Source organism: Lemur catta, chromosome 17 (assembly GCF_020740605.2).
Source record: "Lemur catta isolate mLemCat1 chromosome 17, mLemCat1.pri, whole genome shotgun sequence".
NCBI lineage: Eukaryota > Metazoa > Chordata > Mammalia > Primates > Lemuridae > Lemur > Lemur catta.
In genome coordinates this window covers 40,415,066-40,428,047 of record NC_059144.1, presented here as the reverse complement: position 1 = coordinate 40,428,047, position 12,982 = coordinate 40,415,066, and the positions used below count along the sequence as shown (strand labels likewise).

At 55.2% G+C, this 12,982-nt stretch overlaps 1 protein-coding gene across 2 annotated transcripts in view; it reads left to right on the top strand.

The window, feature by feature from the left end:
- PREX1 (phosphatidylinositol-3,4,5-trisphosphate dependent Rac exchange factor 1) overlaps positions 1-12,982 on the top strand; it is a 161,133-nt gene that overhangs the window by 116,144 nt on the left and 32,007 nt on the right. For both annotated transcript variants that reach the window (XM_045529228.1, XM_045529229.1), the window contains exons 13-15: positions 139-188; positions 2,422-2,497; positions 8,557-8,629. In XM_045529228.1, coding sequence (XP_045385184.1) covers positions 139-188; positions 2,422-2,497; positions 8,557-8,629 — 199 coding nt within the window. The remainder of the gene's footprint in view (positions 1-138; positions 189-2,421; positions 2,498-8,556; positions 8,630-12,982) is intronic.

Sequence of the window (12,982 nt, the reverse complement as noted above, 5' to 3'; positions counted from 1 at the left end):
CCAGAGCAGACCTGCGCCCCAGCGGCCTGTTCTCTTCCTCCCCTGCCTCCCCCGTCACCCTGCGCTCTCCCGGCAGCCTGGATTTGGAGGCTCCTGAAGGATGCAGCCTGATCCCAGAATCCCCCTTTTTTCTTCCAGGGTGTGAGGCTTTACTGCCGTCTTCACAGCCTCTACACCCCCGTGATCAAGTAAGTTACTCTTTCCAAGCTTAGTTTCTCTTCTGCCTCATCTCAGCTGTGTGGCCTGGGGCCGGCAACTTAACCTCTCTGAGCCCCAGTTTCCTTGTCCATCAGATGGGGCTGGGAGTCACCTTCCCTGTAGGTCTGTCGTTAGGATCATGTGCATGTGTGTGCGGGAAGCGCTGCAGTGTGGTGGTGAAGGTGTCGGTTCTGGAGCCAGACGGGCTGAGCTTTAATCTGCTGGAGTCCGGCTGTGGGGCCCTGGGCAGAGTCCCTGCACCTCCCTGTCTCAGCTCTTTCCTCTACGGACTGGGGACAGTGATAGGAGCCACCTCAGGGCCTTTGCACTTGCTGTTCCCTCTGCTTAGAATGCTCTAGCTGTCTGTATGTCCACGTCTGCCCCTCACTTCCTTCAGGTGTCTCCATATCAGCGGGGTCTTCCCTGGCCACCTTTATAGAGTAGCGTCACCCTGTACTCTCTGTCCTTCCTTCCTTCGAGCTGGTTTTCTTCTTAAAACTGATGGCTACTCGACATCTCATGTATTCGTTTACCTGTGTACTGTCTTTCTCCCTCGCTGAACTGTAAACTCTCTGAGGGTGAGGAAAGTGTTCACTGCCGTGTCCCCAGCACCCTGGGCAGCACCTGCGGCCGCGCGTGACCCAGCAGGACTTTCCGCGCTAATGGCAGTGCTCCGTGGCTGCGTTGTCCGGTACAGCGGCCACTGGTCGCCTGCAGCTTTTAAACAGTTGAGACTGAGGGACGTGATTTTTAATTTGATTTAATATTAATTGATTGAAATTTAAATTAAAATGACTGTACATTGGAGAGCACGGGCCCAGGGCAAAGTAGCACTCAGTAAGTGATTACTGAGTGAATGTCGAAAGGTCGTTTACCTCTTTTGCTTCCGTTTCTGCATCTGTGAAATGGGCAGAACAGCTCGTGCCTCTTGGGTTGCCGTGATGATTATTATATTTAAAGAGGTGCTTTGTGTGGCACCTGGCACTGTAAATGCTGTGAATTTAAATTACCATGAAACTTAAAAGTTGTGGATAAAGGGACGGAGAGGGTGACCTGTTCTTATCCCAGCTGCAAATTCTTCTGCCCCCTGTCCTGATAGCTTTTATCACCTCTCAGAGGAGTGGAGATGCGGGAACCTCTTGCCAGCATTTGCTGCAGGGGTTGGCGGGGGGGAAGGTCAGGCCCTGGGAACCACTTTCATCTCAGACCCGCCTCCTCCCTCCTTGGCTCTTGGGCTGCTGCCCTTGTGCTGCCCTGGAGGCAGGCGGGGGCTCCCTGGCAGCCTGGGAGGAGGGAGCGGCAGGGGGGGCAGCAGGCCTCCACTTACGTGCATGTGGCCTGCCGGACCTGCCCCCCCGTCCCCCCCTGCCCACCTCGCAGTTCCTAAAGCCTGAGAAAAACTCTGCAGCTAGACTTTCTTTATCAGCCTTGACACAGGCTGGCCGCCTAAGCTCATTTGTGTTGACTTCGAAGGCTGAGAAACTGTTGCAGTTTCGCTGCAAGGTCAGTGATGGAACCGAGGCTTGGCAGAAATGTAGGGGCCGTGCCAGGGCGGAGCCCCTGCCTCGGGCAAGAACCGTGAACCTCACGGGGCTCTGCCCCCTGCTCGGTCCCAGGAGCCCACGCCAGCCCCGCGGAGAGGACTTTCCGTGTCTGTATAGTTTGTTACCTTTAAACACGGATGTCAACAACCAAAAGGATAAAGGAAAGGAAAGAACTGAGTTTTCCCCCTGCTCTGTTAGAGTAAACCAGGGTCCCTCAGCCTTGGCACGAGTGACGTTTTGGCCAGGATAAGTCTCTGTCGCGGGGCTGTCCTCGGCATGTAGGACGTTCAGCAGCATCCCCAGCCTCTGCCCACTGGATGCCATTAGCACCCCCCTCCCCGGCCCAGCAGGTCCTGACTGCCAGAAATGTCTCCAGACATAGCTGAGTGTCCCTTGGAGGGCAGAATCGCCCCAGCTGAGACCCCTGGCTAGAGAGTGTGCAACGCCCTAGGGCGTCTCCTGCTGCCCCATTCTTTAGTGGAGGGAGGTCTGGCATAGAGTGACTGGGCCCTCCGTGGTGCTGCAAGTGAGGTGTGGAGCGTGGGCTGAGACCTGGACCCCAGCCCGGTGCCTCGGTAGCCGGGGAATCCCTGACTCCTGGGCACGTCCGGCAGGGCGGTCAGGGCTGCCCCCGCCACCCTCCTCCCCGCCACTCACCTGCGCTTGCCTTTCTCCGCAGAGACCGCGACTACCACCTGAAGACCTACAAGTCGGTGCTGCCTGGGAGCAAGCTGGTGGACTGGCTCCTGGCCCAGGTGAGACTCGCCGGGAGGTGTGTGACCAGCATCTCGCTTTGTCCTTGGATGTGGGGCTTTTCATTAAAAAAAAAAAATTCTATGATCGTTTTTAATTGTGGCAAAATACACATTAACATAAAAACCATCTTGACCATTTTTAAGTGGACAGTTCAGCGGCATTTAAATAAATTCACAATATTATACGGCCATCACCACCATCTGTCCAAAGACCTCTTTTAATTTTCCCAAACTGAAGCTCTGTCCCCATTAAACAACTCGCCCTTCCCTCCCCCAGCCCTGGCAGCCACCCTTCTACTTTCTGTTTGACTAATCTAGGTACCTCATGTAAGTGGAATCACACAGTATTTGTCCTTTGTGACTGGTTCATTTCACTTAGCTTAGTAACATTCTCAAGGTTCATCCGTGTTGTAGCCTGTGTCAGAATTTCCTTCCGTTTTAAGGTTGAATGATAGTCCGTTGTCTGTATCTCAGTACCTTTGTGCTGATATAACAAAAATTACCTGAGCTGGGTAATCAATAAACAGAAATTTATTTCTCACAGTGTTGGAGGCTGGGAGTCTGAGATCAGGGTGCCGGCAGGTTCGGTGTCTGGTGAGGGCCTGATCTCTGTTTCCGAGATGGCACCTTGTTGCCACATCCTCTGGAGGGTAGGAATGCCATGTCCTATAGTAGCAAGTACGGAAGAGTGGACTGCCTCCGTCAAGCCCATTTATAAGGGTACCTAATGCTCCACCCTAACAACTCAGTCACCCCCTACAGGACACACCTCTAAATATTGTTGCAATGGGATCAAGTTTCATCATGAATTTTGGAGGGGACAAAAACATCCAACCATAGCAGTATGTGTAAACTGCATTTTGTTCCTCCATCCATCCATCCATCCATCAAGGGACATATGGCTTGCTTCCATGTTGGGGCTTTCAGTTTTAAAACTTGCATGGTTCCAGGCAAACTGGGACGGGTTGGTCTAATCCTGGCACCAAACCAGAGCCTCTCTTTGGAGCTTGCCAAGTTACTCCTTTCAGAAAAGTTTCCAGTGGGTAGGAGCTGGCCAGAGGCTTGGAAAATCTGTGCATCAATTTTGCTGCAACTTCTCAAAGGTGTTTGCTCCATCGGGTGCTACAGACACACCTGTCTGCCTGTCCCTTCTCCTTTATGGCTCCCGAACATAGAACATTTACTTTGGGCCAGACCGTGGCAGGCTTTGTGCATTATCTGATTGTGTCCCCCAACTCATTTACACATGGGGGAACTGGGGCCCAGAGAGGCTGAGTGAGTGCCTGGTCCAAGGGTGCACAGCCTTGCAGTGGCAAAGCTGAGACTCGGACAAGCCTGTCCGACCCACTCATGTTTTGGTTCTGTGCATTTTTCAAGGAGCCCATAGGAATGTCCGTTCATGGTCTGTAAAAGGAACAGGAGACACCTGTGAAATCAAAATGGCTAAATGTTTAATTAAACATCTACAGAGCGCAGCTTTATGTCAGCCTCATTAATTGTTAAATTTAGCATTCATAAAAACTTCATTTTGTTTGAAAACAGTTTGCTGGCTGGATTCAGTGAGATCATGTCAAGTGCTCAGAGCGGTGCCTGGCACAGAGGACCGCACAGTAACTGCAGCTGCTGTTATTATTCCTTGTCTCCTTCACAAAGGAGTCAGGGGGGCTCAGAATTACCTGCAGTGTAGAAGAATAAAGAAATTATGCAAGGATTTGGGGGCACAGGGAACAGTAAGACCAAGAAACAAATGGGGGTGGCAGTCTGCGCAGTCCTGCCTTCCCAATGTGCTGGAACAGGCGACAGGCCCCAGAGGGGTGTTTGTTCAGCAGTTTAGGTGCTTTGGTCAGGGCCAGGCAAGCCAGGGTCCCAGCGCCCTCTGAGACACTTCTCACCACTGGGGACTTCCCTGTGGCCTCATGTTTCCCGCTGAGCTGCTTTGGTGCTCGGGGCTGCCTGTTGGTTTCAAAGCGCAGTGTGGACATGGCTCCTGGGTGGACCGCAGGCATGAGCTAGGGTGGGGCGGGTCACAGACGTGGCAGAAAGTGAGGCTTAGAAGTGTTTGGAGCCGGAGTGGACGGGACACACTGCTGTGGGAATGGGCTGGGAACTGAGACTGAGTCCCGGGATCTGGGGCGATGGGCAGATGGAAATGCCCTCGACGGAGCTGGGTGTGCAGGGAGAACGGAGCCTTCTGTTGGGCACGGCAGGTGCCACTGGGCTTCCCAGCGGGTGGGCGGGGGAGAGGGCAGGTTTCACACACCTGGACCTCAGGTGGCTGTCCTCTGCGGGTGGTCTGTTCCTTGTCAGATTTGGGTGGTATTTGAAACGAGGGGTGAGAAGAGATTGTAGAGAAATTAGACAAGAGGGCCCATTAGCTCATCCTTCCTTTTTAAAAAAATATTTTTTAAGCACCTACCAGGTACCAGGCACTGTTTTAGGTTCTAGGGACAATGAAGGAAGCAAGACAAGCAGAAGTTCCTGTTGCCACAGATAGTAAATTCCGGGGAGGGATAGGAGAGACACGTAATAAATAAGAAAAATAAGTAAATGTATAATGTGTCTGCTGGTTCTAGGTACCAGGGAGGTGGGAGGGGACAATTTGTGGGAGCAGGAGGGGAGATTGTGCTGAACACAGAGCTGGGGGTGGTGGGGAGGCCATGCTGAGCAGGGGTCGTGGGGCAGAGAGCTGGGGGAGACGGGAGCCAGCCCAGGGGCGTCTGGGGAGCAGGGCAGAGGCTCCGAGGTGGGCGAGGCTGCTGGGTCTGGGGTGCAGAGGGGGCCGTGGGAAGGGAGTGACGGGGAAGCCACGTGCACTGATGCCGCAGGGCTGTGCGGGCCCCTGCAGGGCTCTGAGCACAGGGGCAGTGTGCCCAGACAGGACCCCTCTCGCTGGGTGTGAGGATGGGTTGCAGGGATGAGGCTGGCGGCAGGGAGGAGCCGGCATCAGAATTCCAGGCAGGGGAGGGTGGGGGCTGAGAGCAGGGTGGTGGGGAAGGCGGGGGAAGCAGTCAGATTCTGGATGTTTTGAAGGTGGACCTGGCAGGGGTGCCGATGGATGGGTGGGCTGTGGGACGTGAGGGACAGAGAGGAGATGAGACGACTCCAGAGCCTTTGGCTTGAGCTGTGGTTTACTGAGCCGGGAGGCTGTGGCAGTGGCAGGTTTGGGGGCGTCAGGCCTCCACCTTGGAGCAGTCCAGCGGTCAGGGGCTGGGGGAGAAGGAACCCACAAAGGCCACTGGCGGTGTTGGTTTCTCTTTGGTGGTTGGTGTCGGGCATGCGGCAGCCCTCTCGTGGCAGGGGTCAGCGGGCTGGGGCGGGATAGGGCAGAGGACAGGCCAGGAAGCCAGGTGCGGGAGGGCACAGAGCTGCGCACTCCCGTGCTGGCTCTGCAGAAACACGTCTGAGAGTCCACCACGCTGACTCCACATGCAGGCAGATGGCACAGTGAGGGCAGCAGGGCTCTCAGCGTGGGTGTGGGGGTCAGGGTGGGGGAGGCAGAGAGCCCCCTGGCAGCTTGAGGTACCGGGAAAAGAAACAAAGGATGAATAGGAACAGGAACCTTGGCTGCAAGCCTGGGTAGCTAAGTGTTCCTCCGAGCCTCAGTTTCCCTGTCTGCACCTTCCTCCTGGTGGAAGAAAATGCCACCTTCGACTGCTGGAGGGAGGTGGGTGGGGTTTCCTCTTCAGGTGGTGCATCCAGGCCCTTCCTGTCTCACTGTTGACCTGAGAACGCGCTGCGGGTCTGACTTTAGGAGCCTCTGGGATGGTCACCCCTGAGCCTTTTGGGGAGAACGGGAAATGGGGCTGTGAGCGCCTCAGAGAGCCAGGTGGGCTCCAGACGCCCGCCTGGGCCTCCCAGGCAGAGGAGCTGGGCCTGCCCACCACCTGGCCGCCGTCTGTCCCCTGCTGGCCCCTAGCAGCTGGGAGGCGGCTGCTCCGGATGTGGCCTCTCGTAGCCGCCTGTGCTGGCAGGGCTCCGCGCACGCTGGCCCTCCAGCCACTGGCTTGGGGTCCTGAGGGAGGAATTTGTCTTTTTCGAGTCAGCCCAGGGCAGGCAGTGTGGTGAAATACCAAGGCCAGAGGCTGTCCCCAGGCCCTCTGCCCAGGGCTGAGTCCTGCAGCCTCTGAATAGCACTCGCGTCCCCTCTGGCTAGAAGACACCCTCTGCAACCCTTGCAGCTGCTGCCCTTAGAGGGGACAGGCAGGGCCTCCCCGAATTTCTCACTCTGGGAGTCAGTGAGAGGTTGTGCCCTGTGACTGTCTGAGTGGAGCTGATGCTCACTGACCTGGCCACAAGCTCTTACGTGACCTGGCCCCTGCTGATGACTCCTTTATTTAATCAACAAATACTAATACTTACTGAGCACTGGCTCCAGGCCAGGCCCTGTTCTCGGCACTTAGGATCGGGCAGGGACGCAGCAGCACGAACTCCTGGCCCACAGACGACCCACCCGTCCTCCTCGTGCCAGCCATGCCATGTTTCCTCCTGCACTCCGGGCTTCTTCCCACCTCCTGACCTTTGCCCCCGATTTCCTGACCTTCCCACCGCCTGCCGTTCCCTCTGCTTGACACCCCCGCCCCTATGTGCACACGTGCAACTCGTGCATGTGGCCTGGATGAGCTGAGGTCATTTGGGTTGCAAGCAACAGAAACAGACTGGCTAATTTCAGGGGGACAAAAAAGAAGACAACTCATTGGAAAAAGATGGGGTGCTCCCAGATTCGGGGAGACCCAGGAGGCAGGCCTACGAAAGAGCTGGCGCCAGGAAGCTCCAAGCAGCTGGCGCTGAGGGACACTGTCTTCAGGACACTGCTCTTGGCTGTTGGGGAGAATCAGCACGAACCGTTCCTTGTCCTTGGGTTCTTCCACCCCGGTGTCGTGTTCCCGGGGCAGGGAGCCTCCGTTGGCGTAGCAGGGGTCACGTGTCCTCAGGCTGGTCCAGGAGGGTGGCCAGCTTTGATGGACAGCCCCACCGAGACGACATTCCACCTGGGAGAGCTGGCCTCACAGGTGGAACGAGCAATGCCCAGTGCACAGGCCACACCGTCGTTCTTCAGATTTGGGTTGGTTCAGATTGTATCAGTTTGGAATGTTTTCAGTTACAAAAATGAAAAAGCCACCTAAATGGTGGCTTTAACAGATGACACCTACCAAGAATTGTGGAACTAGGTGGTTCCAGGGCTGGTTTATGGACTCAGTCGCGTCAGCAAGAACCCGAGAACCTTCCATCCTTCACTCGGCCGTCGTTAGCATCTCAGTGGTGTCTGCCATCCCGATCACAAGGTGGCCGTGACTTTATCCCAGGCAGGGAGGGGAGGGGCTGCTTTTCCCTCTTATCAGGGAGCAAGGTGGCTTTCAGAGGCCACCGCTAGGCTTCCCTAGCTGTCTCACTGGCTGAGCTTGGTCATTTAGCAGTGGAACTTCATCTCTAGTATTAGAGACACAGCTACAGAGGCTGAGACAAATCAGGGCTTATGTTCTGTTGCATGAGAGGAGCCCAGAGGTTGGAGGTCAGAGCTGCCAGGACAGTCTCATCATAGCTTTGGGGACCACACCATCTGTGTCTTCCTGCCCCACTGGCCTTAGCATGTTTCCACCCTCGGGGGCACATTGTGGTCTAGGATGATTTTGGGAGTTGCAGCCATCACATCTTTGTTCCAGGCAGAAGGAGGAGAAAGAAAAGGGGGGTTTTGCCAGGGCATCCTACCGGTGACTTCTGCTTGTATCTCTTTGGCCACCTCTAGCTGCAAGGGAGGCTGGAGATGGGTGAGGGTTCCACTACTAGGGAGGGATTGGGAAAGGGTTCTTTCTAGACAACCAACATTGCCACTTAAAGTCTCCTTTTTCCTTTGTAGTGTTGATCACAAGGACAATAAAATAATCTTGTTTGGAGTTTATTAGTAATCATCACAAACACATTTTTGGGGTGCTGCAGTAACACAAAAGATCCCAGCCCTGGTGGAGCCTCCATTCTCGGGGGGCTGTAGGCTTTTCACCAGCCTTGCACAGCCTCTCGGATACTGGCCTGCCTAACGCGCTGCCCTTCTTGTTCCCTTCCAGGGTGACTGCCAGACTCGGGAGGAGGCCGTGGCGCTTGGCGTGGGCCTGTGCAACAATGGCTTCATGCACCACGGTAACCTGCCCCTGCCCTCAGCCCGGCCTCCCGGGGCCTCGCTCCCTGGGCTGTGTGTCCAGGAGCAGAACTGGTGGTTTACAAAGTGGGGAGGGGACTGAAGCCAGGCCTGTGGCTCTGTAGGCCCTGGGGGGTCGGGGTGGCTCACGGATCCCACCTCCTTCCCCTCCTGGTTCTGTACCGATGGAGATGCTTCTTCGGGTGTCCAGTGGGGACCAAAATGGCTGGAAAAGCTTGACTGGAAAAACATAGCCGGATTTGAAGTCCGATCCACTGGCTTCCTGTGCCCTTCTTCCTGCCTTGGAGGTGGCCTCCCGGGGTGGGCTGCGAGGCTGCAGGGTGCCGGCCTGGCCTGAGGGCGTCCACGGGAGGAGGGGAGACGGGTCCTGTGGGGACAGCAGGCAGGTGGGCCGTGGGGTGAGGGGCAGGAAGGCCTTCCTGGGACGTTGGTGCCTCTTTTCCTGGCCTCACCCCTCAGATAAGTTGCCCTTCTTCCCACAGGGACAGGGCAGGTGTGAGGGGTGGAGCGGGGGACGGTCCTGAGATGTTCCTGAGGCAGGAAGCTGGGGAGGAGGCGGAGAAATGGTTCCACTGACGACAGTTTAAATTAAAACAGAAGTTAATATTCTGTGTGCCTGGTCTCTTTCTAAGCACTTCCCACATATTTATTAGTTCAAGCCTTATAGCAATCCTTTGATGTTAGTAGTAATATCCCCATTTCATAAATGAGGGAACATAAGCACAGATAGGAAACTTATTCAAGGTCACGTGGCAAGTAGGAGCCGGGATTAGAACCCGGACAACCTGGAGTCAGGATTAGAACCCAGGCAGCCTGGCTTCACAGACCACATACTCAACTGCTGTGCCCTGTGGCCTCTCCCTTTGCTGGCCTCGGGGGAGCCCTGAGTCTCCTGTCCTTTAAGGGAGACAGGTAAAGGTTTAACCCCTGCTGGCCAGGCACAGTGGCTCACACCTGTAATCCCAGCACTTTGGGAGGCTGAGGTGGGAGGATCTCTTGAGCCCAGGAGTTCAAGACCAAACTGAACAACATAGTGAGACCGTATCTCTACCAAAAAAAAAAATTAAAAATTAGCTGGGTGTGGTGGCATTCACCTGTAGTCCCAGGTACTCGGGAAGATGAGGCAAGAGGATCATTTGAGCCCAGGAGTTCAAGGTAGTGAGCTGTGATCACGCCTCTGCCAAGGAGCCTTTTTTCTTGCTTCTAGAACGTTCCTCAGGGCCTTTATATAAGCTTGCAGTCTTTCTTGCCTGGGATGGTCTCCTGCCTCACCCCTGCATGTGATTCAGGGATTCGGTCAGTCAACACCTCCCTGGTGAGCCCCTCCCCACCCCCGTAGCTAACATAGCCCCTTCCACTGTCCCTTACTCGGGTTCACTTTTCTTTAAGGAGCTGTTCTGTCCCTGGTAGACGGATCCCACTCATCCTTTCTGCCTTTGTTCTTTCTGGTGTTATCCAGCAGGTGTCTTGTGTGTGCCAGGCACTGTGCTAGGCTCTGGGGACAGAGCTGTGGCCAGGACAGAGAACAGTCTTGTCCTGGGGAGCTCATGGCCTCGTGAGAGTGTGTGTATGTGTGTGTGTGTGTGCGCGTGTGTACACCCGCGTGTACCAAACAAAAACCAAATCGTACGTTTTCTGGAGTTCCAAAGGGCATGGGGATGTGAGGAGAACTTAGACTTTTACCCTGAGTGAGGTGAGAGTCCCCAAAAAATTCTGAGCAGAGGCGGACATGGCTGACGTGGGTTTTACCAGGTCCCTGTGGCTGCCTGTGGAGAACTGTCGGGGTGGGGGCTGGGGCGGAGGAAGCAGAGAGGCCCATGGGGAGGTGGCGTGATGGTCCAGGGGAAGGACAGTGTGGCTGGGACCTGGGGGTGGCAGTGGAAGGGTGAGAAGTAGTTGGATTTGGGAGACCTGACTCACAGGAGGGTCTTTTGGTCATTTCTCCTTCCTGGTCTCTGCGTTTTTGCTCTAACTCAGAGGTGGCAGTCTTGCTCTGTAAAGGGCCAGACAGCAAATGTTTTAGGCTTTGTGGGCCTTTGTAGCATAAAGGTAGCTACAGGTGGTTGTGGCCATGTGCCAATAAACCTTTATTTAGGAAAGCATGCAGTGGGCCATTGTTTCCGGACCGCTGGTCTGACTGCTGCATTTGCTGTCCCCTCGGCAGAGCGAGCTGTGTGCTGGCGAGCTGAGAGGCGGTCGGGCCATCCCCTGCCTCGTGGCCAGCAGCCTGACTCAGCTGGCTCTCAGTAATCCCGTGCTCCTCTTTGGGCCTCAGTTTCCCCTGTTTTCCACTGAAGCCCTTGCTGTCCCCTCCTTCTCTGAGCTCAGCATGCGCACAGCTCTATGGGAGTAGGACTCACCCCCCGGATTCCCATTTCCCCGGCTGAGGGGGGCAGGTCAGGCCCCGTGTCGGTGGCCTTGGGCATCTTCACCCACCCACCCGGGCTCACCACAGTCCCTCATTCCCAGAAGCTACTCTCTGCCCCTCAGGGCCTCTGACAGCTCCAGCCCTCCGGCCAGTCGGCTGGGCAGAGCCTCTCATTGTGGGTGAGGATAATTAGGGGTCCTCCCCGGCTGCGGACATTCCGCGGGGTGGGGTGTGGGGGCGACTCCCAGGCAGTCCTGATGCCCTCAGGGCCCCTCGGGGAGAGAAATTGCAGGCCGGGGCCCTGCTCCCCTGTTCCCTGCCACGAACTCAAAAATAGGCTAAAATAGGAAAGGGCCTAATCCTGGGCTTGCGGCTGCAGCAAAACACAGGGTAGGATGCAGGGTGGAGGGTGGGGCGAGGCCTCCTCGCCACCTTGCGTGGCACCTCCCTTGGCACCTCCTGCGGCGTCTAAACTGAGCCCACAGGGCCCTGCCGTGTCTCCAGGGAGGGACCCCGAGGCCGGGGATCCAGCCTTCTCACTTTAGGCACTTATGGGGAAACGGAGGCTCGTCATTTACACCTCGCAGCCACTCTGGCAAGTCAGTGCTGTTATTATATTTGCAGATGAGGGAACTGGGGCTCTGAGAGGCTAAAGGGCGTGAAGTCAGAAAGTGGCTGAGCAGGGATTTGAACCAAGATCTGTGCGTCTCCCACAAAGCCTGACCAGCAGCCTCGACTGAGAGATGTCCAAGTTGGTACCTCACTTGGCTGAGCTCGTGGACTTGAGGGATTCCACGCTGTTTTCCCCAGACATTTCAGCCGAGACACAACATTGCGATTCTTCCTCCCACTCCTGGGATCTTCTAACTTATTTATAGCAGAGTCGAAGCCAGCCGGCCCCCTGGGGCCTGGCTCCCCAGCTCTGGGGAAGGCAGCAATTTGTGTCTGTTTTGCCAGAGTAATAACAGGGGCGGCCTAGGAGGATGCCCACTAACAGGTAGAGAGTCCCCGGGAGCTGTCCTGGGAAACCAAGCTCAAAGAAAGAAACGCCTCCTGCCACTTTCCATTAAGTCACCAAATTGAGAAAAAGCCCGTCTCCAGGAGTACTTCACAGGGGGTGCCTCACAGCTAAGGCAGCTGGTTTTCCTTGTTTTAGGGCCCCGCTGACCTGACAGCTAATTGCCTTTACCTCCCTGAGCCTCGGTTTCCCCCTTGTGCACTGGTTGTATTTGTCCCTGCCTCATCTGCCAGGCCTGGCTGGGCACTGTGGGGAAAGGAGGAGCCTGCTGCCTGCTGGCTCTGTGACCTTGGGCAGTTTATTTAGCTTCTCTGGGCCTTAGTCTCCCCATCTATAAAAGGGGTACAGCACATCCCTCCTGTCCAAGGAGTAAATGGACTTAAGCCTGCATCCCCGTCCCCGTGTGCTTGGCACTAGCAGGTGCTTCCTTAAACTGTAAGCGCAGGGCTCAGGTCACATATTGGTTGTTACTGGTTATTTTTATTCATTTTCCCGGCTTATCATAGAAAGGGTTCAGCAGACTTTTTCTGTAAAGGGCCAGATAGTAGAAATTTAGGCTTTCTGGGGCCATGCAATCTCTGTCACAGTTATTCAACTGTGTCATTGTGGCTTGAAAGCAGACACAGATAAGGCATAAACAGATGGCTGTGACAATAAAACTTTATTTATAAGAACAGATAGTGGGCCAGATTTGGCCTGTGGAAACTTTGTTTGCCAGTCCTTGGTCTAAAGTATCTCTTCGTGGTTTGTTTCTGATTATTAGTGAGGTTGGGCTCCTTTCCACACACTGCTGCCCGGTGGGGTTTGCCTGCCTGTTCATTGTCCATTCATACCCTTTGCCCATTTATCCGTGAATTTCTCAGCTTTTTCTGCTTCATTTGTTAGAAATTTTTGATATTTTAGATATTTACTCCCTGTTGGTTTTAGACTCTTCAGTTATCTTCAAAT